Source organism: Lethenteron reissneri, chromosome 68 (assembly GCF_015708825.2).
Source record: "Lethenteron reissneri isolate LAM-NWPU_2019-01 chromosome 68, ASM1570882v1, whole genome shotgun sequence".
NCBI lineage: Eukaryota > Metazoa > Chordata > Hyperoartia > Petromyzontiformes > Petromyzontidae > Lethenteron > Lethenteron reissneri.
Genome location: NC_083846.1, coordinates 7,220,247 through 7,245,394, shown reverse-complemented (window position 1 = coordinate 7,245,394; position 25,148 = coordinate 7,220,247). Strand labels below are relative to the sequence as shown.

Below are 25,148 nucleotides of genomic sequence, written 5' to 3'. Positions count from 1 at the left end.
AGGCAGGGCGCTCACGAGGGGTCTGCAAGGTGAAGAAGTCGCGTGGCATTAAGCTTCACGTGGTGGACACTTCCCTGGGCAACATGGCCGCCTGGGGGGGGGGGGGGGGCTCGCGTGAACGCTCACTGCGCATGCGCAATGCGCGTGAGCGCTCCGCTGCACTACGGACCTGGCGACCGCTTACGGCCAACCGCCAGTGACGACAATCTGAACCGGTCCTGGGCCTCCCCTAGGTTGACTCAGCCTCAAATGAGTACCTGGTGTAGCGGTGTGTAAACATCGCCGCTGGGGAGACAAAGGCGGCCGGGCGTGGTGCTGGCAACCCACCCCCTCGTGTGCCGTGCCGGCCTTTATAGGCGCTCGCTAATAGCACTTGCCCCTGTTCAGGGTACTCGGGGGGATCTTTATCTTTGTTTTGCCCCCGACCCCTCCTGCAATTTGCATATTCATGAGCGCGCGAGCGGTGAGGAGAGCGGTGCCAGCCAATGGGGGTGGGGGGTGGGCAAGCGAGGCGCTCGCGCGCCAGGGTCACGTGGGGCGGTCGGGCGGGGCGCCCTCGTTGACCCCGCCCCCTCCTCCTCGCCCGCCAGCCCCGCCCCATTAGAGCCTCAGCCCCGCCCCCCCGATAAGAACTCGACGCCCCACGGCGGCGGAGGAGGAGAGACAAAGGCGCGCGGGGAGACGAGCTGGAGACACGCGGAGAGACGAAGAGGAAAAGGCGAAGCAGGTGAGAGAAGAAAGCGCAGCTCGCGTGCCGGCTTCACATTATTTACGACTCCCATTGAGTTAGTGCTGCTTGTTGCTGGCCGGCCCCGCCATTGTCAAGCTGGTATCGTGATACAACAACAACGATAATGATGATGATGCGAAGAATCTCGCGCAATCGATCGTGTTGCGTGTTGCTCGCACGCTTGGCGATGTGTGGTCCTTGCGGGCCTGTGCTTAGCAACTGCAGAGTAGAGTGATGTAAGTGGGAGCCTGTGATGGGAGTGATGGGAGCGTGTGATGGGAGTGATGGGAGCGTGTGATGGGGTGATGGGAGCTGTGTGATGGGAGTGATGGGAGCGTGTGATGGGAGTGATGGGAGCGTGTGATGGGAGTGATGGGAGCGTGTGATGGGAGTGATGGGAGCGTGTGATGGGGTAATGGGAGTGATGGGAGCGATGGGAGCGTGTGATGGGTGATGGGAGCGGGTGATGGGAGTGATGGGAGCGTGTGATGGGGTGATGGGTGATGGGAACTGGGTGATGGGGTGATGGCAACGTGTGATGGGAGTGTGTGATGGGAGTGATGGGAGCGTGTGATGGGGTGATGGGAGCGTGTGATGGGTGATGGGAGCGTGTGATGGGGTGATGGGAGCGTGTGATGGGGTGATGGGAGCGTGTGATGGGGTGATGGGAGCGTGTGATGGGTGATGGGAGCGTGTGATGGGGTGATGGGAGCGTGTGATGGGGTGATGGGAGCGTGTGATGGGTGATGGGAGCGTGTGATGGGGTGATGGGAGCGTGTGATGGGAGTGATGGGAGCTGTGTGATGAGAGTGATGGTCGTGTGTGATGGGGTGATGGGAGCGTGTGATGGGGTGATGGGAGCGATGGCAGCGTGTGATGGGTGATGGGAGTGATGGGTGGGAACGTGTGATGGAAGCGATGGGAGCGTGTGATGGGAGCGATGGCAGCGTGTGATGGGTGATGGGAGTGATGGGAGCGAGTGATGGGTGTGATGGGAGTGATGGGTGTGATGGAAGCGTGTGATGGGAGCGTGTGATGGGGTTGATGGGAGCATGTGATGGGTGCGTGTTTAAACTGTAAACATTGCCAGTGAATGTGTGTGTTTTTAGGATGAGTGTGTGTGTGCGGGTTGTGTGTGTGTGGTGTATGTGTGGTGTGTGTGTGGTGTGTGCGGTGTGTGTGTGAGATAGGTGTGTGTGTGTGTGAGATGGGTGTGTGTGAGATGTGTGTGTGTGTGATGTGTGAGATGTGTGTGTGTGTGATGTGTGTGTGTGAGATGTGTGTGTGTGAGATGTGTTTGTGAGCTGGGTGTGTGTGTGTGATGTGTGAGATGGGTGTGTGTGTGTGCTGTATGAGATGGGTGTGTGTGTGTGATGGGTGTGTGTGTGACATGGGTGTGTGTGTGATGGGTGAGATGCGTGTGTGAGATGGGTGTGTGTGATGTGTGTGTGAGATGGGGGTGTGTGTGTGTGATGGGTGTGTGTGATGTGTGTGTGTGAGATGGGGGTGTGTGTGTGTGATGGGTGTGATGTGTGTGTGTGTGATGGGTGTGTGTGAGATGGATGTGTGTGTGTGTGGTGGGTGTGTGTGATGTGTGTGTGTGTGAGATGGGTGGTGTGTGAGATGGGTGTGTATGAGATGGATGTGTGTGTGTGAGATGGGTGGTGTGTGAGATGGGTGTGTGAGATGGGTGTGTGAGATGGGTGTGTGTGATGGGTGTGTGTGATGTGTCTGTGAGTGAGTGAGATGGGTGTGTGAGATGGGTGTGTGCGTGAGATGGGTGTGTGAGATGGGTGTGTAAGATGGGTGTGTGAGTGAGATGGGTGTGTGAGATGGGTGTGTGTGTGAGATGAGTGTGTGTGTGGTGGGTGTGTGTGATGGGTGTGTGTGTGTGACATGGGTGTGTGTGTGATCGGTGTGTGATGGGTGTGTGTGTGATGGGTGTGTGTGTGTGATGGGAGTGTGAGATGTGTGTGTGTGTGATGTGTGTGTGAGATGGGGGTGTGTGATGGGTGAGATGGGTGTGTGTGTGATGGGTGAGATGTGTGTGATGGGTGTGTGTGTGAGATGGGTGTGTGAGCAGGGGCGGTTTCTTCATTAGGGCGATTGGGCGACGCACCACCAATGTCATTCAACCACAGAGTCACGCTAGCCGTCACTGTGCCTCTGGATATAGTCCAATCAGCGTCATGTCACGTTCTGTGGAGTATCGCCTCTTTTTGGGCGATTTCCCTCCGGCTGAGAATCGCCCCGAGTGGCCCCATAGACTTACATTCAAAGATGTTTTTTTTCGAACGGGGGCGCTGCAATGCATTCTCTATGGCTTCCGGGAGGGCTCGCCCTAACGTGCTTACGTCATCATACGTGCTTACGTCATCATACGTAAGCACGTTTCATCCAACAATATAATTTGTTTCCACCTAGTGGAATCTTTAATAAAATAAACTTGAGTGGTTTGTTTTAATAGTGAGTATAGAAACAAACAAGATGTATTGTAAGAGTCACTTTATTTTTCATTAATATTAAAGAAGTGAAGTTGCCTTTACATGCTTAGGCTGTTAATTTATCCATTGCATGGGTGGACCTTATCCTTATCAATCATCCAGACATTTGCCCCCCCTGAGAGATTTTGCAGGAGCCGCCACTGTGTGTGAGATGGGTGTGTGAGATGTGTGTGTGTGATGGGTGTGTGTGTGATGGGTGAGATGGGTGTGTGTGTGAGATGGGTGTGTGAGATGGGTGTGTGAGATGGGTGTGTGTGATGGGTGTGTGTGTGATGGGTGAGATGGGTGTGTGTGTGATGGGTGTGTGACATGGGTGTGGGAGATGGGTGTGTGTGATGTGTGTGTGTGATGGGTGTGTGTGTGTTATGGGTGAGATGTGTGTGTGATGGGTGTGTGTGTGATGGGTGTGTGTGTGATGGGTGGGTGAGTGTGTAATGGGCGGGTGTGTAATGTCATTATGGAGAGCCGCTCATAACCAGCAACACCAGTGACGATTGCCTGAACCGGTCCTCCCCTAGGTCTCCCCAGCAGTGAATGAGTAGCTGGCGCGGTGCGTGGAGTATCCATCGTGGTGCTGCCCCCCCCCCCCCCTTTGTGTGCCGTGCCAGGCTTCATGGGCGCTGCTGCTCGCTATAGCAGCACTTGCCCCAACAGCCTGCCTAGCCTTTAGGGGGGAGCTTTGCCTTTGTGGTGAATGCAACCTCCCGGCGTTCGACGCGCACGTGCACACAGCGGGAGCTGGGGACGGGGGGGGGTGAGAGCCCGGGCCGACAGATGGAGAGAAGTGTGAGTCTATGGGTCTCTGTGTGAGTGTGTGTGTGTGTCTCTGTGTGAGTCTGTGTCAGTTTGTGTGTCTCTGTGTGAGTCTATGGGTCTCTGTGTGAGTGTGTGTGTGTGTCTCTGTGTGAGTCTGTGTCAGTTTGTGTGTCTCTGTGTGAGTCTATGGGTCTCTGTGTGAGTGTGTGTGTGTGTCTCTGTGTGAGTCTATGGGTCTCTGTGTGAGTGTGTGTGTGTCTCTGTGTGGGTGTGTGTGTGTCTCTGTGTGAGTCTATGGGTCTCTGTGTGAGTGTGTGTGTGTCTCTGTGTGGGGGTGTGTGTGTCTCTGTGTGAGTCTATGGGTCTCTGTGTGAGTGTGTGTGTGTGTCTCTGTGTGAGTCTGTGTCAGTTTGTGTGTCTCTGTGTGAGTCTATGGGTCTCTGTGTGAGTGTGTGTGTGTGTCTCTGTGTGAGTCTGTGTCAGTTTGTGTGTCTCTGTGTGAGTCTATGGGTCTCTGCGTGAGTGAATGTGTGTCTCTGCGTGAGTGAATGTGTGTCTCTGTGTGAGTGTGTGTCTCTGCGTGAGTTTGTGGATCTCTGTGTGAGTGTGTGTGTGTCTCTGTGTTAATTTGTGTGTCTCTGTGTGAGTGTGGATCTCTGTGTGAGTTTTTGTGTCTCTGTGTGAGTCTATGGGTCTCTGTGTGAGACTATGGGTCTCTGTGTGGGTGTGTGTGTGTCTCTGTGTGGGTGTGTGTGTGTGTCTGTGTGTCTCTGTGTGAGTCTATGGGTCTCTGTGTGAGTGTGTGTGTGTCTGTGTGAGTCTATGGGTCTCTGTTTGAGTGTGTGTGTGTGTCTCTGTGTGAGTCTGTGTGAGTTTGTGTGTCTATGTGTGAGTCTATGGGTCTCTGTGTGAGACTATGGTTTCTGTGTGAGTGTGTGTGTGTCTCTGTGTGGGGGTGTGTGTGAGTCTGTGTGAGTTTGTGTGTCTCTGTGTGAGTCTATGGGTCTCTGTGTGAGTGTATGTGGGTCTCTGTGTGAGTTTGTGTGTCTCTGTGTGAGTCTATGGGTCTCTGTGTGAGTGTGTGTGAGTCTGTGTGAGTCTGTGTGAGTTTGTGTGTCTCTGTGTGAGTCTATGGGTCTCTGTGTGAGTGTGTGTGTGTGTCTCTGTGTGAGTATGTGTGTCTCTGTGTGAGTGTGTGTCTGTGTGAGTTTGTGGATCTCTGTGTGAGTGTGTGTGTCTCTGTGTGAATGTGTGTGTCTCTGTGTGAATGTGGATCTCTGTGTGAGTTTGTGTGTCTCTGTGTGAGACTATGGGTCTCTGTGTGAGACTATGGGTCTCTGTGTGGGTGTGTGTGTGTGTCTCTGTGTGAGTTTGTGTGTGTCTCTGTGTGAGTTTGTGGATCTCTGCGTGAGTTTGTGTGTCTCTGTGTGAGTCTGTGGATCTCTGTGTGAGTTTGTGTGTCTGTGTAAGTCTGTGGATCTCTGTGTGAGTGTGTGTCTCTGTGTGAGTGTGTGGCTCTGTGTACAGTCTATGGATCTCTGTGTGAGTCAATGGGTCACTGTGTCTATGGGTCTTTGTGTCTATGGGTCTCTTTATGAGTGTCTATGGGTATCTGTGTGTGTGTGCGTCTATGGGTCTGTGTGTGTGAGAGAGTCTATGGGTATCTGTGTGTGTGTCTATATGTCTGTGTGTGAGTCTCTGGGTATCTGTTTATGTGAATACTTTATATTATTTGAATGTGGAGAGACAGATGAAGGAGACATTGCGAGTTGTTTGTGTTTCTGACTCCCGTGGTGCCGGTAAGAGAGATTAGGCAAAAAAGACAAAGATCCCCCGTATAGCCTAAACAGACTGTTGTGGCAAGTGCTGCAAGCGAGTAGCACCTATGAAGGCCGGCAGGGCACACGAAGGGGTGGGTGGCCAGAACCACGCCCGGACGCCTTTGTCTCCCCAGTGGTGATGTTTGCACACCACATCAGGAAGTCTTTTGAGGCTGAGTCGACCTAGGGGAGGCCCAGGACCAGTTCAGATGAATCGTCACCACTGTTGGTGGTTATGCTCGACAATCAAACTCTCTAGTCGCCAGGTTCACAGCGCAGGGTACGGCGGTGGCTGTGAGATGTTCACGACCTCGCCTGGTACACAGGGGGTCGTGAGTTCGATCCCGACCCTGACGCCTGCTGCTGCTGTATAGCTGGAGTTTCTCTCGGGGTCTCCCTGTGGTCGCGTGGACTTTTCTTCAGGTCCTCCGTTTTTTTTTCCCTCCACGTTTAGAATCAATATCACTACACGTTTAGAGTTTGTGGCCGCTATCAATTTCCACGCGATGATGATGAGCCAGAAGCTGATCGGGCATGGCAATGTGTGCCACATGAAGAGTTGTTTTTGTTGTCAATCCCCACCCGCACATCCGATTATCAGGGTTGGCTACGTGCGATGCGAGAGAAATTCAACATGCGTACAACATGAGCGGTATTTCTAACTTTATAATGAACCATGACAGTATCAACATTGCATTATAGTACATAATTCACATTGCATTATAGTATATTATTAACATTGAATCAAAACCGGCGACATGGGGTTCGGTTCCCACTCATGGCCAACACCAATGGCAGTTATCTGAACCGGTCATGGTGCCTCCCCTAGGTCGACTCAGCCTCAAATGAATGGTGTGGTAAAACATCGCCCCTCTGGAAGACAAAGGCGGTCGGGCGTGGTGCTGGCCACCAACTCCCTCGTGTGCTGTGCCGTCCTTCACAGGTGCTGCTACTCGCTAACAGCACTTGCCCCAACAGTCTGTTACAGGCTGCACACACACGTACACACATGTATGTGTGTGTATGTACACACATGTTTGTGTGTGTGTATGTACACACATGCGCGTGTGTACATACACACACATGCATGGGCTGCGAGCGTGTCAGTCTCCTGACTGAGCCGACTCCCTGCTGAGCTGACTCCCGGCTAAGCAGTGGGGCCCTTACATTGGCGGTGGTGGTAGTGGCGGTGGTGATAGTGGCGGTAGTGGCGGTGGTGGTAGTGGCGGTGGTGGTTGTGGCAGTAGTGGCGATGGTGGTAGTGGCGGTGATGGTAGTGGTGGTGGTGGTAGTGGCGGTGGTGGTAGTGGGGTGGCGGTGGTGGTAGTAGCGGTGGTGGTAGTGGCGGTGGTGGTCGTGGCGGTGGTGGCGGTAGTGGCGGTGGCAGTGGTGGTATTGGGGTGGTGGTAGTGGCGGTGGTGGTAGTGGCGGTGATGGCAGTGGCGGTGGTGGCAGTGGCGGTGGCGGTAGTGGCGGTGGTGGTAGTGGCGGTGGTGGTCGTGGCCGTAGTGGCGGTAGTGGCGGTAGCGGTGGTGGTATTGGGGTGATGGTAGTGGCGGTGGTGGTAGTGGCGGTGGTGGTAGTGGCGGTGGTGGTTTTGGCGGTAGTGGTAGTGGCGGTGGTGATAGGGGTGGTAGTGGCGGTGGTGGTCGTGGCGGTAGTGGCGGTGGCGGTGACGGTGGTGGTAGTGGGGTGGTGGTAGTGGCGGTGGTGGTTTTGGCGGTGGTGGTAGTGGGGTGGCGGTGGTGGTAGTAGCGGTGGTGGTAGTGGCGGTGGTGGTCGTGGCGGTGGTGGCGGTAGTGGCGGTGGCAGTGGTGGTATTGGGGTGGTGGTAGTGGCGGTGGTGGTAGTGGCGGTGATGGCAGTGGCGGTGATGGCAGTGGCGGTGGTGGCAGTGGCGGTGGTGGTAGTGGCGGTGGTGGTCGTGGCCGTAGTGGCGGTAGTGGCGGTAGCGGTGGTGGTATTGGGGTGGTGGTAGTGGCGGTGGTGGTTTTGGCGGTGATAGTGGTGGTGGTGGCAGTGGCGGTGGTGGCAGTGGCGGTGGTGGTAGTGGCGGTGGTGGTAGTGGCGGTGGTGGTAGTGGCGGTGGTGGTTTTGGCGGTAGTGGTAGTGGCGGTGGTGATAGGGGTGGTAGTGGCGGTGGTGGTCGTGGCGGTAGTGGCGGTGGCGGTGACGGTGGTGGTAGTGGCGGTGGTGGTAGTGGCGGTGGTGGTTTTGGCGGTGGTGGTATTGGCGGTGGTGGTATTGGGTTGGTGGTATTGGGGTGGTGGTATTGGGTTGGTGGTATTGGGGTGATGGTAGTGGCGGTGGTGGTATTGGCGGTGGTGGTATTGGCGGTGGTGGTTTTGGCGGCGGTGGTAGTGGCGGCGGTGGTAGTGGCGGCGGTGGTAGTGGCGGCGGTGGTAGTGGCGGCGGTGGTAGTGGCGGCGGTGGTAGTGGCGGCGGTGGTAGTGGCGGCGGTGGTAGTGGCGGCGGTGGTAGTGGCGGCGGTGGTAGTGGCGGCGGTGGTAGTGGCGGCGGTGGTAATGGCGGCGGTGGTAGTGGCGGCGGTGGTGGCTCAGTTAATGCCCCCTGGGGCCGGGCGCCCTCTGATTAGCTGATTAGATCCCCAGCGTTATCTCCTCGGGTTCAAAGAGCAGCCCACTTGGTTCATAGAAGCAAGGTCACCTCGTTGGTATCATTTATTTATTTATGGTGAGCTGCTTACCAAGGAGAGCCTCGCCGAGTCTCAAGATCCTCATCGTAAAGAACATTTGGTTGATCCCAATTGTTCTTTACTTCACCAGGTAAAGGCCCCAAATGAGCTCTGCAGTGGCTCTTTTGTTAAGGAGGCGACCTGCCCATCACAACTGATAGTTCAACGAAGTGCCTTGTCGTCACCCGGAGGACTCCTCGGAGAAACATCCACGCAACCACCATGGGGCCGTCCATAAATGACGTCACGCACCTGGGGGGGGGGGGGTCAGACATTTGTGACGGATGTGTGACGAGGGGGGGGGTTTGAGAAATGTGACGTCACATCAAAATGCGCAACTTTAAATCAATATAGACAACACGTTCTACTTAATTAAATAGACTTTTTAATACATATTTTCTCCTACAACATCAGAGTGCAGCGCCACATTAAATGACAATAGTTTAAAGCGATTTGAAGCATGTATTTATTTGGGGGGGGGGCAGAGCTTGTGACATTTATGGGGGGGGGTCTAACTTTTTGTGACGCCGTGTGACTGGGGGGGGGGGGGCAAAAATCGTCCAAAATCGCGTGACGTCATTTATGGACGGCGCCCATGGAGAGGGAAAGAGAGACACAAACTCCAAATAGACAGCAGCAGGCATCGTCAGGGTTGGGATCGAACCCACGACCTCCCGCATACCAGGTGAGGTAGTCAACATCTCCGAACCACCGCGGCACCCCATGCAGCATTGGAGATGTGGCCTTGGCCAATACCATTGAGACTTATTTTTCCCATGCGGCTGGTGATGCAGATGAAACTAAGCTATTTAAAATGTACCAGGAAATCCCACTGAGCTGTATAGCTCTTGTTCAGAAGCGACGTGGCTATCACAAATGATTGACCAATGAAGTATCTTATCACGTGGTAAATGAATAACAGTATCCAAATACGCTAAATGTGTTTCTGAATGTGTGTTGTGGGTCTCTGTGTGAGTCTTTGTGTGTATGTGCTAGTCAGATGGTGCAGAGTGGGGTGTGAGCTGTTGACAGCTGAGCCCTGTGCACCTGTGGTCAAGGTGCAGCTGTAAACAGCTGTTGACAGCTGAGCCGTGACCTTTAGGACTCACACCACGACCGAGAGAGAGTCCTTGACCCTCACATCTGGGCATGTTCACCAGCAGTGGTTCAAGGGAGACATTGTTTGATGCATTTCTTTCTCACCTGCTGATGATGTTGCTGTTGGCGATGTTGATGTAGTTGATATCGTGACTGTTGTTGTCGTTGTTGATGTTGCAGGGCGTGATGGCTGCGAGCGACGCTGCGACGGTGAGGAGGAAACCCAAGGCTGGGAACCCGGACGGCGTTGGGCCTGGTGACAGTGCGGACGCAGCCTGTGGAGCCGGGCAGTGGGGACGCGCCTGGTGAGACCGCACCGCACACACCACACCACCGCACACACCGCACCACACACACCGCACCACACACACCGAACCACACACACCGCACCGCACACACCGCACCTCACACTGCACCACACACACCGCACCTCACACACCGCACCACACACACCGCACCACACACACCGCACCACACACACCACACCACCCGACATACCGAACCTCACACACCGCACCACACGCACCGCACTACACACACCATACACACACACCGCACCGCACACACCGCACCACACACACCGCACCGTACATACCACACCGTACACACACACCGCACCACACACACCGCACCATACACACACACCGCAGCACACAGACACACCACACACACACACCGCATCGTACACACAGACCGCACCGTACACACACCCCATACACACACACACTGCACTACACCGCACCACAACACACTGCACCTTACCACACCACACTACACACACCACACACTGCACCGCATCGCTCCACACACACCACACACACTGCACCACACCGCCCCACACACCCCGCAGAGCACACACCGCACCGCACACACCGCACCGCACAAACCGCACAGCACACACCGCACCACACACACCGCATCACGCACACCACACCACCCGACACACCGCACCGCACGCACCGCACGCACCACACACACCACACCACCACCCGACACCGCACCACACACACCGCACCACACACCGCACCGCACACACCGCACCACACACACCGCACCTCACACACCGCACCACACACACCGCACCACACACACCACACCACCCGACACACCGAACCGCACACACCGCACCGCACACACCGCACCGCACACACCGCACCGCACACACCGCACCACACACATCGCACCACACACACTGCACCGCACTACACACACCATACACACACACCGCACACACCGCACCACACACACCGCACCGTACATACCACACCGTACACACACACCGCACCACACACACCGCACCACACACACCGCAGCACACAGACACACCACACACACACACCGCATCGTACACACAGACCGCACCGTACACACACCCCATACACACACTGCACCATAGCGTACACACACACCCCGCAACACACAGACACACCACACCCCATCGTACACACACACCATACACACACACACACTGCACCACACCGCACCACAACACACTGCACCTTACCACACCACACTACACACACCACACACACTGCACCACCCGCTCCACACACACCACATACACTGGACCACACCGCTCCACACACACCACACCACATGAACCACACACCCCACACACACCGCACACACCACACACACCGCACACCACACACACCATACACACCGCACCATCCTACACACACACCACACACACACACCACACACACCACACGACACACACCACACTACACTGCACCACACGACACACACCATACCACACCGCACTACACACACACCACACCACATCGCACTGCACACATCGCACTGCACACATCGCACTGCACACACCACACTACACACACCACACACACCACAACACACGCACCACATGCACCACACACACCACACACACCACACTACACACACGCACCACACACACACAACACACACCACGCACATCACGCACATCGCACCACACCACACACACTGCACCACCCCACCTCCCGCTTCCCACGTTCGCCCCTGCACCACACCGGTCTCCACATTCAGTGCCTCATCAGCAGGTCAGGACCCATCTCTAAGAGATACGGGGACTTGCTCACTGCCGTCGGGCTCTTCACCAGCATGGCGTCTCGCAAGCTGCTGACGAGATACTGAACATCGAAACCGGTCCAGAATTTAGGTCGGAGGTGGACTCAGTGTGGGTGACTCAGGGAGGTGGACTGTGTGTGGGTGACTGTGTGTGGGTGACTCAGGGAGGTGGACTGGCTGTCCCTGTCTGCGGTGGTGCTGCTGCTACTCTGCGCCCCACTGCTCGTCTTCGCGCTGGTGACGGCCTGCGACCAGTACCAGTGCTCGCTCGCTGAGCCGCTGCTCCACCTCTACTCGGGCCGCTCCACCCTGCGCGACATCTGGGCACGCTCGCCCTCCATCACGTCCACCGCTGGTGCTGTCTACCTCCTGTGGGTCGCCTTCCAGGTGAGAGCGAGCGAGCGAGCGGGGGGTGATCTCCTTCCAGGTGAGAGCGAGCGAGTGAGAGGGGGGTGTCCACACGCTGTGTGTGGAACATATGGAGATTAGTCCACATGCTGTGTGACCTTGTGTGACCTTCATCTTCTTGGTTCTTTCGGTAAAGTCACGTAGAAGGGAAGTAATAAAATAATAAAAATAAAACATAATAAAATTGTTCTCACGACGTTTCGGCCACAACGCAAGCAGCCGTCCTCGGGTGAAAACCAGGTCCTCAGGTGAAAACCAGGACCTGGTTTTCACCTGAGGACGGCTGCTTGCGTTGTGGCCGAAACGTCGTGAGAATAATTGTATTATGTTTTATTTTTATTATTTTATTATTTCCCTTCTACGTGACTTTACCGAAAGAACCAAGAAGATGAATCCCTGCAGTCACGAAAGCTTTAAATCGAAACTTGTGTGACCTTGTGTGACCTTGTGTGACCTTGTGTGCCCGCGTGCCTGCCACAGGCGTTCCTCTACCGCTGCCTGCCTGATGTCTGCCACAAGCTGGTTCCCGGCTACGCCGGTGGGGTGCAGGAGGGGGCACGAACTCCCGCAGGTAGCCGCACGACACCACGACGACGACACCACGACGACGACAAAAACAAACAACAATAAGAACAAACATGGCGACAAATAACACAACAACAAAGAATGCAACAAACAACAACAAAACATAACAACAACAAATACCGCGACAAATAACAACAAACAACAATCACCAGTGAATGCACAAACTAAATCCTCACATCGCACTGCACCAACTGCACACTCAGCCACGCTCAGCCACGCTCAGCCACGCTCAGCCACGCTCACCCACGCTCACCCACGCTCACCCACGCTCACCCACGCAGACACCCACGCACACACCCACGCTCACCCACCCACACTCACCCACCCACCCCGACGCACACTAACCCACACTAACCCACGCTCACCCACACTCACACACGCACACACCCACGGTCACCCACACCCACCAACGCTCACCCACGCACACTCACCCACGCTCACCCACGCAGACACCCACGCTAACCCATGCACACACCCACGCGCACCCACGCACACTCACCCACGCTCACCCACGCACACACCCAAGCTCACCCACGCTCACCCATGCTCACCCACACTCACCCACACTCACCCACGCACTCACCTACAAAATCAAAGATTCTCCATATAGCCTTTAACAGACTGTTGGGGCAAGTGCTGTTAGCGAGCACCTATAAAGACCAGCACTGCACACGAGGGGGTTGGTGGCCAGCACCACGCCCAGCCGCCTTTTTCTCCCCAGTGGTGATGTTTACACACCATACCAGGTACTCATTTGAGGCTGAATCGACCTAGGGGAGGCCCAGGACCGGTTCAGATAATCGTCACTGGTGTTGACCATGGGCGGGAATCAAACCCGGATCGCCAGGTTCGTAGCGCAGCACTAACAGCTACCACGACCGCTCCCCACACTCACTCACACTCACTCACACTCACTCACTCACCGTAAGAACACCCAGACTCCCCACATGCTCCCAAGTCAGGAATCGAACCCAGGCGCTTCTCGCCGCAAGGCCCGAGTCTCACCACTTTGCCACCATCCTGCCGCCCTGATCGACTCTCGTCACCATCACCTTGGTCACCACCACCATCACTGTGGTCACCACCACCACCACCACCACCTCCACCATCATCACCACCACCACCACTACCACCATCACCGTGGTCACCACCACCATCACCACCTCCACCATCACCACCTCCACCATAATCACAACCACCACCATCATCACCACCATCACCACCATCACCGTCGCCATTCCTGTGGGGCAGGTGCGGTGGTGCTGTACCAGGTGAACGGCCTGCAGGCCTGGCTGCTCACCCACCTGCTGTGGGCCGCCAACGCGACCTACTTCCACTGGTTCTCTCCCACCATCGTCTTCGACCACTGGGGCTCGCTGCTGTGGTGCGCCAACTTGCTGGGATACGGCGTCTCGGCCTTCGCCATGCTCAAGGCCTACGTCTTCCCTAGCAACGCCGCAGACTGGTGAGTCGCTGGCTGGGTGGGTCACTACCTCACCACTCCTTACTGTGAGTGAGTCGCTCCCACAGAGACCCATAGATTCGCACAGAGACGCAGAGACTCACACAGAGACCCATAGACTCACACAGAGATCCATAGACTCACACAGAGACCCATAGACTCGCACAGAGACTCGTAGACTCACACAGAGACTCGTAGACTCACACAGAGACCCGTAGACTCACACAGAGACCCATAGACTCACACAGAGACCCATAGACTCACACAGAGACCCCTAGACTCACACAGAGACTCGTAGACTCACACAGAGATCCATAAACTCACACAGAGACCCATAGACTCACACCGAGACCCATATACTCACACAGAGATCCATAGACTCACACAGAGACCCATAGACTCACACAGAGACCCATAGACTCACACAGAGATCTATAGACTCACACAGAGACTCGTAGACTCAAACAGAGATCCATAGACTCACACAGAGACTCGTAGACTCACACAGAGACCCACAGACTCACACAGAGACCCATAGACTCACACAGAGACCCATAGACTCACACAGAGACCCATAGACTCACACAGAGACTCGTAGACTCGCACAGATCCATAGACTCACACAGAGACCCACATACTCACACAGAGACCCACAGACTCACAGATCCTCGCTCGGTTGTTTGTGTTGTTGTTTTTGTCCATTGGTTGTGTAATTGTCCATGTTGTTGTTCATGTTGTTGTTGTTGTTTCCCGCTGGCAGCAAGTTCACGGGCAACGTGTTCTACGACTTCATGATGGGCATCGAGTTGAACCCTCGCATCGGCCGCTGGTTCGACCTCAAGCTCTTCTTCAACGGCCGCCCGGGCATCGTGGCCTGGACGCTCATCAACCTCTCGTTCGCTGCCAAGCAGCAGCAGCTGCACGGACACGTCACCAACTCCATGGTGCTCGTGAACGTGCTGCAGGTAGGGACACGCGGGGCGACACGCGGGGGGTGTACATTGCACTACTGTCACGTTTGTGTGTATTGTGTTGTTGTAAAGTTCTGACCTCGTGCCCCTACAAAGAGCTTTGTAGCTTATCGGATTCCTCCTGCAGTCTAAATAAATATTCTGATTCTGAAATAGACAGCAGCAGGCATCGTCAGGGTCGGGATCGAACCCACGACCTCTTGTATGCCAGGTGAGGTAGTTAACATCTCCTAGCCAGCGTATTCATTCCTCAGAAGGATGTACGTTGAACTTCTTTTGCACCGTATGTAGCCAGGTGCGCTAAACACAAAAAGCACTCCAATAAATTAGCTCTTAATGTACTAGAGTGGTGTAGTGTTTCGTGTCGTGTCTAGTAGTGTAGTATATAGGAGGGTAGTATATTGTAGTGTCGTGTGTAGTAGTGTATAGTGTAGTGTTTAGTGCAGTGTATAGTGTATTGTATAGTTGTGTAGTCTATAGTAGTGTATAGTGTAGTGTATAGTAGTTTGTATGTGTGTGCGTTGAACTTCTTTCGCACCACCACAAGTAGCCAACTGCGTTAATCGGAGGTACGGGGGGGGGGGGGAGGAGAGCAATAAACTAATCACTAAACACATCAACAACAGGCCCCATCTAAAGCGGCGAGTTGCGTTAACACGCACTGCCTGGGTTGCTTTTCTTCGCCCAGGCCATTTACGTGCTGGACTTCTTCTGGAACGAAGCGTGGTACCTGAAGACCATAGACATCTGCCACGACCACTTTGGCTGGTACCTGGGCTGGGGTGACTGCGTCTGGCTGCCCTACCTCTACACGCTGCAGGTGCCCAGCCAGTGCTCGCTACGCAGCACGCACGCTCGGAGTGTCTGCGCGCTCGGAGTGTCTGCGCGTGCATCCGTCTGTCCGTGCGTTCTGTCCATGTGTCTGACCATCTGTCCGTGAGTCCATCCGTCTGTCCGTGTGGCTGTCCGTGCGTCCCATCCACGTGACCTTTCGTCTGTGTGTGCATCCGTGCGTTCCGTCCGTGTTTCTATGCATCCGTCTGTCCGTGCATCCGTCCTTGTGTCCATCCATCTGTCCGTGTGTCCCTGTGTCTGTCCATCCGTCCATCCATCCGTGCGTCCATGTGTGCGTCTGTCAGGCTAACAGTGACGATCACGGTCGTTATTCACAGTGGGAAATGAGTAACCCACTCAGAGCTTGTGAAACGAATCTCGCTCGACTACACCTGGAAACTAAAGCCACAATGACAGTAAACGACTCGGGGCATGTAGACTTAAGCGATCAATCACCGTAGCGGTCGAAACTTTGTTCACGACGGGGCAACGTTGATGGCTCTGCCGCTTGGTGATGGAGGGCTGTGATCACCGCACTGCGATTGTCGCTCGAGAGAGGAACGGGGCGCGAATGTTGGCCGTGTTTGGCTGGTGGGTCTCGGAGGGATGCACATCGCAGCTCAGGAGTCGACGTAAGTCGATATTGAATTGTGCCAGTGAGACTTCATCGGCCTCAGGCAGTGAGGCGCCTCTAACCCCGACCACTTCACCGATCCCTACCGCTACCCCGATCCCTACTCCCTTCTGCCAACCCAACCCACTATCATATTTTAATCGTTGTTTTACTATTTTTTTTATTGTTACCAGGTAAGGCCCCACTGAGCTGTGTAGTTCTTTTTCAGAAGCAACCCTCGCTATCACACGTCATGATAGCTCAATGAAGCAGCTTATCATCGTCGTGTGGAAATTTATAGCAAGAAAGGAATACTCTAAACGAGTAATGTCGATTCTAAATGTGGAGGGGAAAAATTGGAGGGCCTGGAGAAGAAATATCCACACGACCACGGGTCGAGAGAGAGAGAGACACATAAACTCCAAATATACAGCAGGCATCAGGGGTTGGGATCAACCCCACGACATCCTGCATACTGGGCGAGGTCGTCAACATCTCACTGCCCCTACTGCTACCTCCTAACCCCCTCCCCACCCTGCGCGTGCTCCTGCAGGGCCTCTACCTGGTCTACAACCCGGTGCGCCTGTCCACTCCGGCTGCGGTGGGCGTGCTGCTGCTGGGCCTGTCGGGCTACTTTGTGTTCCGCGTGAGCAACCACCAGAAGGACCTCTTCCGGCGCACGGACGGCCGCTGCCTCATCTGGGGATCCCCCCCACGCTCCTTCGAGTGCTCCTACGCCTCCGCCGACGGGCGGCGCCACCGCAGCCGCCTGCTGGCGTCGGGATTCTGGGGGCTGGCGCGCCACTTCAACTACACGGGCGACCTGATGGGCGCGCTGGCGTACTGCCTGGCGTGCGGCGGAGGGCACCTGCTGCCCTACTTCTACGCCGTCTACCTCGGGGTGCTGCTCGTGCACCGCTGCGTGCGTGACGAGCACCGCTGCTCGGCCAAGTACGGCGCCGACTGGCGGCGCTACACGGATGCCGTGCCGTACCGCATGGTGCCCTACGTCTTCTAGAGTCGCGGTGCTGTGTGCCTCTTGTAGAGTCACGGTGCTGTGTGCCCTGCCTCTTGTAGAGTCACGGTGCTGTGTGCCTCTTGTAGAGTTACGGTGCTGTGTGCCTCTTGTAGAGTCACGGTGCTGTGTGCCCTGCCTCTTGTAGAGTCACGGTGCTGTGTGCCTCTTGTAGAGTTACGGTGCTGTGTGCCCTGCCTCTTGTAGAGTCGCGGTGCTGTGTGCCTCTTGTAGAGTTACGGTGCTGTGTGCCCTGCCTCTTGTAGAGTCACCGTGCTGTGTGCCTCTTGTAGAGTCACGGTGCTGTGTGCCCTGCCTCTTCTAGAGTCGTGGTGCTGTGTACCTCTTGTAGAGTCACGGTGCTGTGTGCCTCTTGTAGAGTCACGGTGCTGTGTGCCCTGCCTCTTCTAGAGTCGTGGTGCTGTGTACCTCTTGTAGAGTCACGGTGCTGTGTGCCTCTTGTAGAGTCACGGTGCTGTGTGCCCTACCTCTTGTAGAGTCACGGTGCTGTGTGCCCTACCTCTTGTAGAGTCACGGTGCTGTGTGCCCTGCCTCTTGTAGAGTCACGGTGCTGTGTGCCTCTTGTAGAGTCACGGTGCTGTGTGCCCTGCCTCTTGTAGAGTCACGGTGCTGTGTGCCCTGCCTCTTGTAGAGTTACGGTGCTGTGTGCCCTGCCTCTTGTAGAGTCACCGTGCTGTGTGCCTCTTGTAGAGTCACGGTGCTGTGTGCCCTGCTTCTTGTAGAGTCACGGTGCTGTGTGCCTCTTGTAGAGTCACGGTGCTGTGTGCCCTACCTCTTGTAGAGTCACGGTGCTGTGTGCCCTACCTCTTGTAGAGTCACGGTGCTGTGTGCCCTGCCTCTTGTAGAGTCACGGTGCTGTGTGCCTCTTGTAGAGTCACGGTGCTGTGTGCCCTGCCTCGTGTAGAGTCACGGTGCTGTGTGCCCTGCCTCTTGTAGAGTCACGGTGCTGTGTGCCCTGCCTCTTGTAGAGTCACGGTGCTGTGTGCCTCTTGTAGAGTCACGGTGCTGTGTGCCCTGCCTCTTGTAGAGTCACGGTGCTGTGTGCCTCTTGTAGAGTCACGGTGCTGTGTGCCCTGCTTCTTGTAGAGTCACGGTGCTGTGTGCCTCTTGTAGAGTCACGGTGCTGTGTGCCCTACCTCTTGTAGAGTCACGGTCAGAGGTCGCAAACGGGTTTTCATTCCTTACCCGTACCCGTACCCGGCCGCACCAGGGTCGCAAACGGCTACCCGTACCCAGCCGGTACCCAGCCGGGTACGGGTAACCGGGTATTGGGCAGGGTACGGGTATCGGGTACCCGATTGCGACCTCTGGTCACGGTGCTGTGTACCGTACCTCTTGTAGGGCTGTCACGGTGGTGTTGGTGGTGGTGGGGATGCTGCCGCCTTGTGGCGAGAAGTGCCAGGGGTTTGTTTCCGGACCCAGGTGCCGGCTTTTTGTCTGGAGTTTGTGCAGCCTCCCCCCCTTTGCTCCCCCCCTCTGTAGAGTGAGTGGGTGTGAGTGAGTGGGTGTGAGTGAGTGGGTGTGAGTGAGTGGGTGAGTGGGGTGTGAGTGGGTGTGAGTGAGTGAGTGGGTGTGACACGAGTTCGATTCCCGCTCACGGCCAACACCGGTGACGATTATCTGAACTGGTCATGGGCCTTCCCTAGGTCGACTCAGCCTCAAATGAATACCTGGTGCGGTGTGTAACAACATTGCCACTGACGAGACAAAGGCGGTCGGGCGTGGTGCTGGCCACCCACCCCCTTGTGTACCGTGCCGGCCTTCATAGGTGCTCGCTAACAGCAGTTGCCCCAACAGTCTGGTACAATCTATACGGGGAGATCTTTGTCTTTTGTGAGTGAAAGTGAGGGTGTGTGAGTGAGTGGGTGTGAGTGAGTGGGTGTGAGTGTATGTGTGAGTGAAAGTGAGTGGGTGTGAGCGGGAGTGGGTGTGAGTGCGTCTGGGTGTGTGTGTGATTGAGTGAGCCAGTTAAACACATTCAGGCTGGCCCTGCCTACGATCCATCCTGGGTTTAACCTGCAGGCTGGATTGTGTGAGGAGCTTGTAGATCTGGAGAGCTCCTCTGGCAGGCGAGGCTGCGGTTGCTGGGTCGTGTAGCCTGAATACCCAGACATCACATGCCCAAGCAGCTTGCCAATGACTGGTACCAGCAGTGTCAGGATCGGCCTCTGTGGAGGAGGAGGCTCATGAAGGACACTACTGGGCAATTGGAGGCAGTCGCCCTCCAACAACAACGGAGGGCAGAGGAGCGAGGCTCACAACGAGCGGAACACCGGGTGGCTAAAATACGGCATTGTTGGGGGTACAGCTGTGTGCATCTGCCAGTCATCTCAGCCAACCCATGGCACCTACTGGGTCTGTTCCTGTGATGTCCTGCCAGCGAGCCTTCGACACTTCACGTGGCCTCAAAGTGCACCTGGCCTGGCACATGCGCCTTTGGTGACGTCACCATCACATCGAGGCGAATGGTGGGTATTGGTGTTGGTAAGGGTGTGCGAGTGAATCTGAATGTGAGAGAGTTTGAGAGAGTGTGAGAGAGTGTGACAATGTGAGAATGAGTGTGTGTGAGTGTGTGAGTGAATGTGAGCGAGTGTGAGTGAATGTGTGGTGGCGGCCTTCAGAGGTGCTGCTCACTAGCAGCTTTATGGGGGTGGAGGGATCGTTGTCTTTGCGTGTGCGTGTGTGTATGCGCGTCTGCGTGTGTGTATGCGCGTCTGCGTGTGTGTATGCGCGTCTGCGTGCATGTCTGCGTGCGTTTGTGCGCGCACAGTGGCTACGTGCTCCCCTTGTTCTAGGTGGGTTGCCCAGAGCTGAGATATCGACCACACACAGAGGAAGCGCCATTGCTCATTGAGATATACCGTGCCGAGGAATAACCTCGGGCAAATCACTCAATCGTGGTCACAGCAGCAGCAGCATCGCCAGCTTACCTGTGACGCAGGACCCTCCTGCAAGAGGGTCTTGAGACTCGGTGAGACTTACCTGAATCAAAATAACGATAAAATAACAACCCAAAAGCGCATTGAATCTAAACTAAACTGTTGTGTTTATGTTACTAGCTGTAAGGCCCCACTGAGTTGCTATGTAGCGGCTCTTCTTCAGAAGCGACCTGGCCACCACATGATAGCTCAGCCGAAGTGGACTCATCATCATCGTTATCATCGCATGGAAAGTTTATAGCAGCAGACAAATTGCTCTGAACGCGTGACGTTGATTCTAAATGTGCAAGAGGAACAAACCTTCAGGACCACGGGGAGAGAGAGACACACACAGTCCAAATATACAGCAGCAGGCGTCAGGGTCGTGATAGAACCCACGACCTTCTGCATACCAGGGAATGTAGTTAACATCTCACCACCGTCATGATGATGATGATGAGAGACACGCAAACTACAAATACACAGCAGCAGCAGCAGGCATTGCCAGGGTCGTGATCGAACCCACGCCCTGCACACCAGCCGAGGGAGCCAACATCTCCTCGCCTCCACGGCGACCCCAATTGACGTCGGAGCGACGGACGGATACCAATCATACCCATGTGGGTGGGGTGAAATGTGGGTGCGACTCGCACCTCTTTGGCCTACTCTCCCACGTGGAAGAGTAGGCCAAATACCCGGATAGAGGGCTCTGAAGCTTCCCCCGTAGCGGAGGAGTCTTCTGCCAGCGGTGGCTCCTGCAGCTTGCGTGTGACGTGGGGGTGCGCGGGACAGACGTTTGTGTGTGGAGTCGATGTTTCACGTGGCAGTTCCAATCATAATAGTTATAATACAATTATTATTGTTATGATGGTGGTGGTGTTGATGAATTTCATAATCAAGTGTAACTGCTTTCGGATAAACGTTTTAGATTTTGGCGGTGTCGTGTGTTATTTTTTTATATCCGGATTTTCAATTAATGTCGGTGTCACAGTGTCAGTGTCACGGTGTCTGTCACGGTGTCAGTGTGTCGCGGTGTCAGTGTCACGGTGTCACCCACCCACTCACCCACCCAGACACCCACTCACCCACTCACCCACACACACCCACCCACCCACATACCCACCCACCCACTCACCCACCCATTCATTCACCCACTCACCCACCCACATACCCACCTACATACCCACCCACATACCCACTCACATACCCACCCACATACCCACTCACATACCCACCCACATACCCACCCATTCATCCACCCACCCGCTCACTCACCCACTCATTCACCTAATCACCCACTCACCCACTCATTCACCCAATCACCCACATACCCACCCACATACCCACCCGCTCACTCACCCACTCATTCACCTAATCACCCACTCACCCACTCATTCACCCAATCACCCACTCACCCACCCACTCATTCACCTAATCACCCACTCACCCACCCACTCACCCATCCACTCATTCACCTAATCACCCACTCGCCCACCTACTCACCCACCCATTCACCCAATCACTCGCCCGCTCATTCACTCACCCACTCATTCACCTAGTCACCCACCCACTCATCCACTCACCGACTCACTCGCCCACCCACCCACTCGCCTACCCACCCACTCACCGACGGGCAACACTGGGGGCCGACCCCGACCGGAGGTGCAGCAGAGCCGAGCTCTGGAGAGGAGCCGGCGTTTGGTCTACTCTTCCACGCTGGACAGATGTTTTGGGAATAAGAGGTGGGAAGTGACCCACACTTTACCCCACCACGGCACGTGACCTACCAATCGACTTCACCGTGGTGGGAGTGAACCCGATGACACCAAAACTGGCCCGCGACGTTTCAGCTGCCGCACCGGGAGATTGAGAGAGAGGGGGGCCCGGCACATACGTACATCGTGCTCATCGCATGCACTCTGTGTACCTTGATCTTCGTGGGGAGCAGTGATGTAGAGGTTAGCACGCTGCGCTACGAACCCGGCCACCCGAGTTCGATTCCCCCTCACGGCCACCAGTGGACGATTATCTGAACCGGTCCTGGGTGTCCCCTCGGTCGACTCAGCCTCAAATGCGTACCTGGTGCAGTGTTTAAACATCGCCACTGGGGAAACAAAGGCGGTAAGGCGTGGTGCTGGTCACCCAGCACTTGCCATAACAGTCTGTTAAGTCTATACGGGGGATCGTTGTCTTTGTTTAAACTTCTTTCGCACCGTACGTAGCCAACCGCGCTAACTGGAGGTGCAGGGGGAAGGACAACAAACTAAACACAACAACAACAAGCAGCAGCATCAGCTCTAAAGAAACGAGTTTGTCAATGTGTAACACAAGACTTCGCCACGCACTGCTTGGTCTCCGTCACTCTTTATTCGGGTTGACACCCGCACCCCGTTGGTCCCGACACCGGACCAGCTGCTCCTCGCGACGCGCCCTGCACGTGCTCTTCCGTCAGTCTTTCCCGCTCCCCCCGCTCCGCACACCGCTGGCTGACGGTGTGCTGAAGCCCCTGCAGCCACGTGGCTGATGGCGCGGATTCCCTCCGGCCACCCAACGTGGTCCCGTTTCTTCACTCCAACAACTGACCCGGAGCCCTTCTGGGCTCCCACCTATATCCCCTTCACCACGTGACCCTGTCTCCTCCCTCACACCACGCCCTTCCGAACCTTCCAGAACTGGCCTCCCCATCGCGCCCTGCTGGCTCTGCCCCTAGGTTTCGCCCCCACTCACCTCGCTTCCGATCGGACCCGAGGTGAGCGGGGACCTTCACATACGCCCCCATACTGGCTCCGCCCCCCAATACTCCGGGCCGTATGATTGGCCCAAAGGCCAGCAGCGAACCCCGCTTGCGCTCGCATTACATGACCCCCCCCCCCCCCCCCCCTGATGTAAAGGACCAGCCATCCCGGCTGAATCAGGATGAAATAATGCGAGCGACAGGCCACAACAGACATGACGGAAACAACACTAACGACGAATAGAATCAACGAAAGGGAAGGGATCTGGAACGAGTATGGGCCGCCGGCCCGTCCTTCACGAGAACCGGCGCCCTCGGAGACCGCAGTTCGGACGGGGTTTGAGGAGCGACGGAAACGGAATCATCCGCCGCTGGTGGAGGCCCGTCCTTTGCAGAATCCCGCGCATCTGACAGGCCCGAAATCGGGGCCCCTGGCAGCCGCAGCCTCGGCAGGGTCGAAGAGGCAGCGGAAACAGGTGCTCCCGTCGCAGTGGTAGGCCCACCCGGTGCAGAAATCCCCGTGTTTGGTAGGATCACCATCGGCCCGTCTACAAGAGGCACGACAGGCGCGCTTGCAGGTTGAACAAGCAAGGGCAGTGGCACGTCGGACGCGACAGACACTGGCAAGCAACGTCAGGAGATGACGCATCGACACGAGGGGCAACGTAGGGCTTCAAACGGGACGTGTGGACGTACCAACGGCGCGATCCAACAGGAACGCGTGCAGACTGGGGACTAGGAACCTCAATCAGCACCACTGGACCATGCCAGGGTTTGTGCAATTTAGGGCAGGTCCCCACCGGCACCTGTGGGCAGTGGAGCCAGGCCATGTCCCCCACCCGCCAAGGGGACACACGATGAGAGCGCCGGGCGCACCGTTCGTTCTGGGCCTGGATCTTGGCCGTAGCCAATCGGACCGCGTCTCGCGCTTCCGCCACGCGCTGAACGGACTCGCACCTCCACAGATGGCACCGTACATTAAAAAGAAAGGTGAATACCCCGTCGACGCATGCGGTGCCATCCGGTAAGCGGAGAGCACTCCCGGGAAATGCAAATCCCAATCGGCCTGCTTCTTGCTAACCGTATGGCAGAGAATGGCCGACAGGGTCCGGTTCAACCGTTCAACCATCCCATCAGTTTGTGGATGGTATGGAGAGGTCCGAACTTTCTTAGTTCCCAATGCGTCGCACACATCCCACAGTAGGTTCGAAGAAAAATTTCGCCCCTGGTCCGTGAGCAGTCGTTCCGGCGCCCCCTTGTCCATCACGTACCCGAACAGGAATGCTTCCGTGATAGACTACGCAGACTGGTCGGGCAAAGGACAAGCCATTGGCCATCGCGAAAAATATTAAACTCTGACCAACAAAAATTTGTTTCCCCGAGCGGATGGGGGAAAGGGCCCCAGAATGTCCAACGCCACCAATTCGTTCACCCGCGTCACTTTAATCGACTGAACTGGGGGAACACATGGTTGTTTGGGTGGCTTCTGCCGGGCACAGTCGGGGCACGACCGAATGTGCCCGACGACGTCAGTCATCATGCCGTGCAAAAAATAATCACGTTGTAACGTCAACAAGGTTTTCTGCACCCCGAGATGTAACAACTTCTTAGCGTGCAGAATCCGAATCAACTCGTATCGCAACGACAACGGAACGATCAGGCGCCAGCGACCCCGCAAGTCCTCTCTCCACATCAACAACCCGTCCCGGAGAGCCGCTCCCGGCATCCCATCAGATGACGGACACCCCTTCGACTTTGCAGCCTGACTCCGCAAGGCCGCAAGAGAGTCATCGAGCAATTGTTCCCGAACCCACACGGAACGTGGCAAATTCAAAACCCCATCAGCCGGCTCCGGACACGTGGAGTTTGCGGGCTTCTCCACAACGGATATGACCGGCCGCGGGGGCTGTGGAA

At 55.9% G+C, this 25,148-nt stretch overlaps 1 protein-coding gene across 2 annotated transcripts; it reads left to right on the top strand.

Annotated features, from left to right (window-relative positions):
- The first annotated feature begins 590 nt into the window (after positions 1–590).
- DHCR7 (7-dehydrocholesterol reductase) lies at positions 591–21,434 on the top strand. 2 transcript variants are annotated; one of them, XM_061579163.1, is made up of 9 exons: positions 673–727; positions 3,843–4,020; positions 9,784–9,908; positions 11,838–12,060; positions 12,562–12,652; positions 13,918–14,131; positions 14,889–15,093; positions 15,788–15,919; positions 17,100–21,434. In XM_061579163.1, exons 2-9 carry the CDS (start codon positions 4,009–4,011, stop codon positions 17,562–17,564), a joined length of 1,467 nt encoding a protein of 488 aa, XP_061435147.1. In that variant the 5' UTR covers positions 673–727; positions 3,843–4,008; the 3' UTR covers positions 17,565–21,434. The 2 variants fall into 2 exon arrangements, with proteins under 2 accessions (XP_061435148.1, XP_061435147.1); XM_061579164.1 differs by lacking the exon at positions 3,843–4,020 and having other exon boundaries at positions 591–727.
- Positions 21,435–25,148: the final 3,714 nt, after the last annotated feature.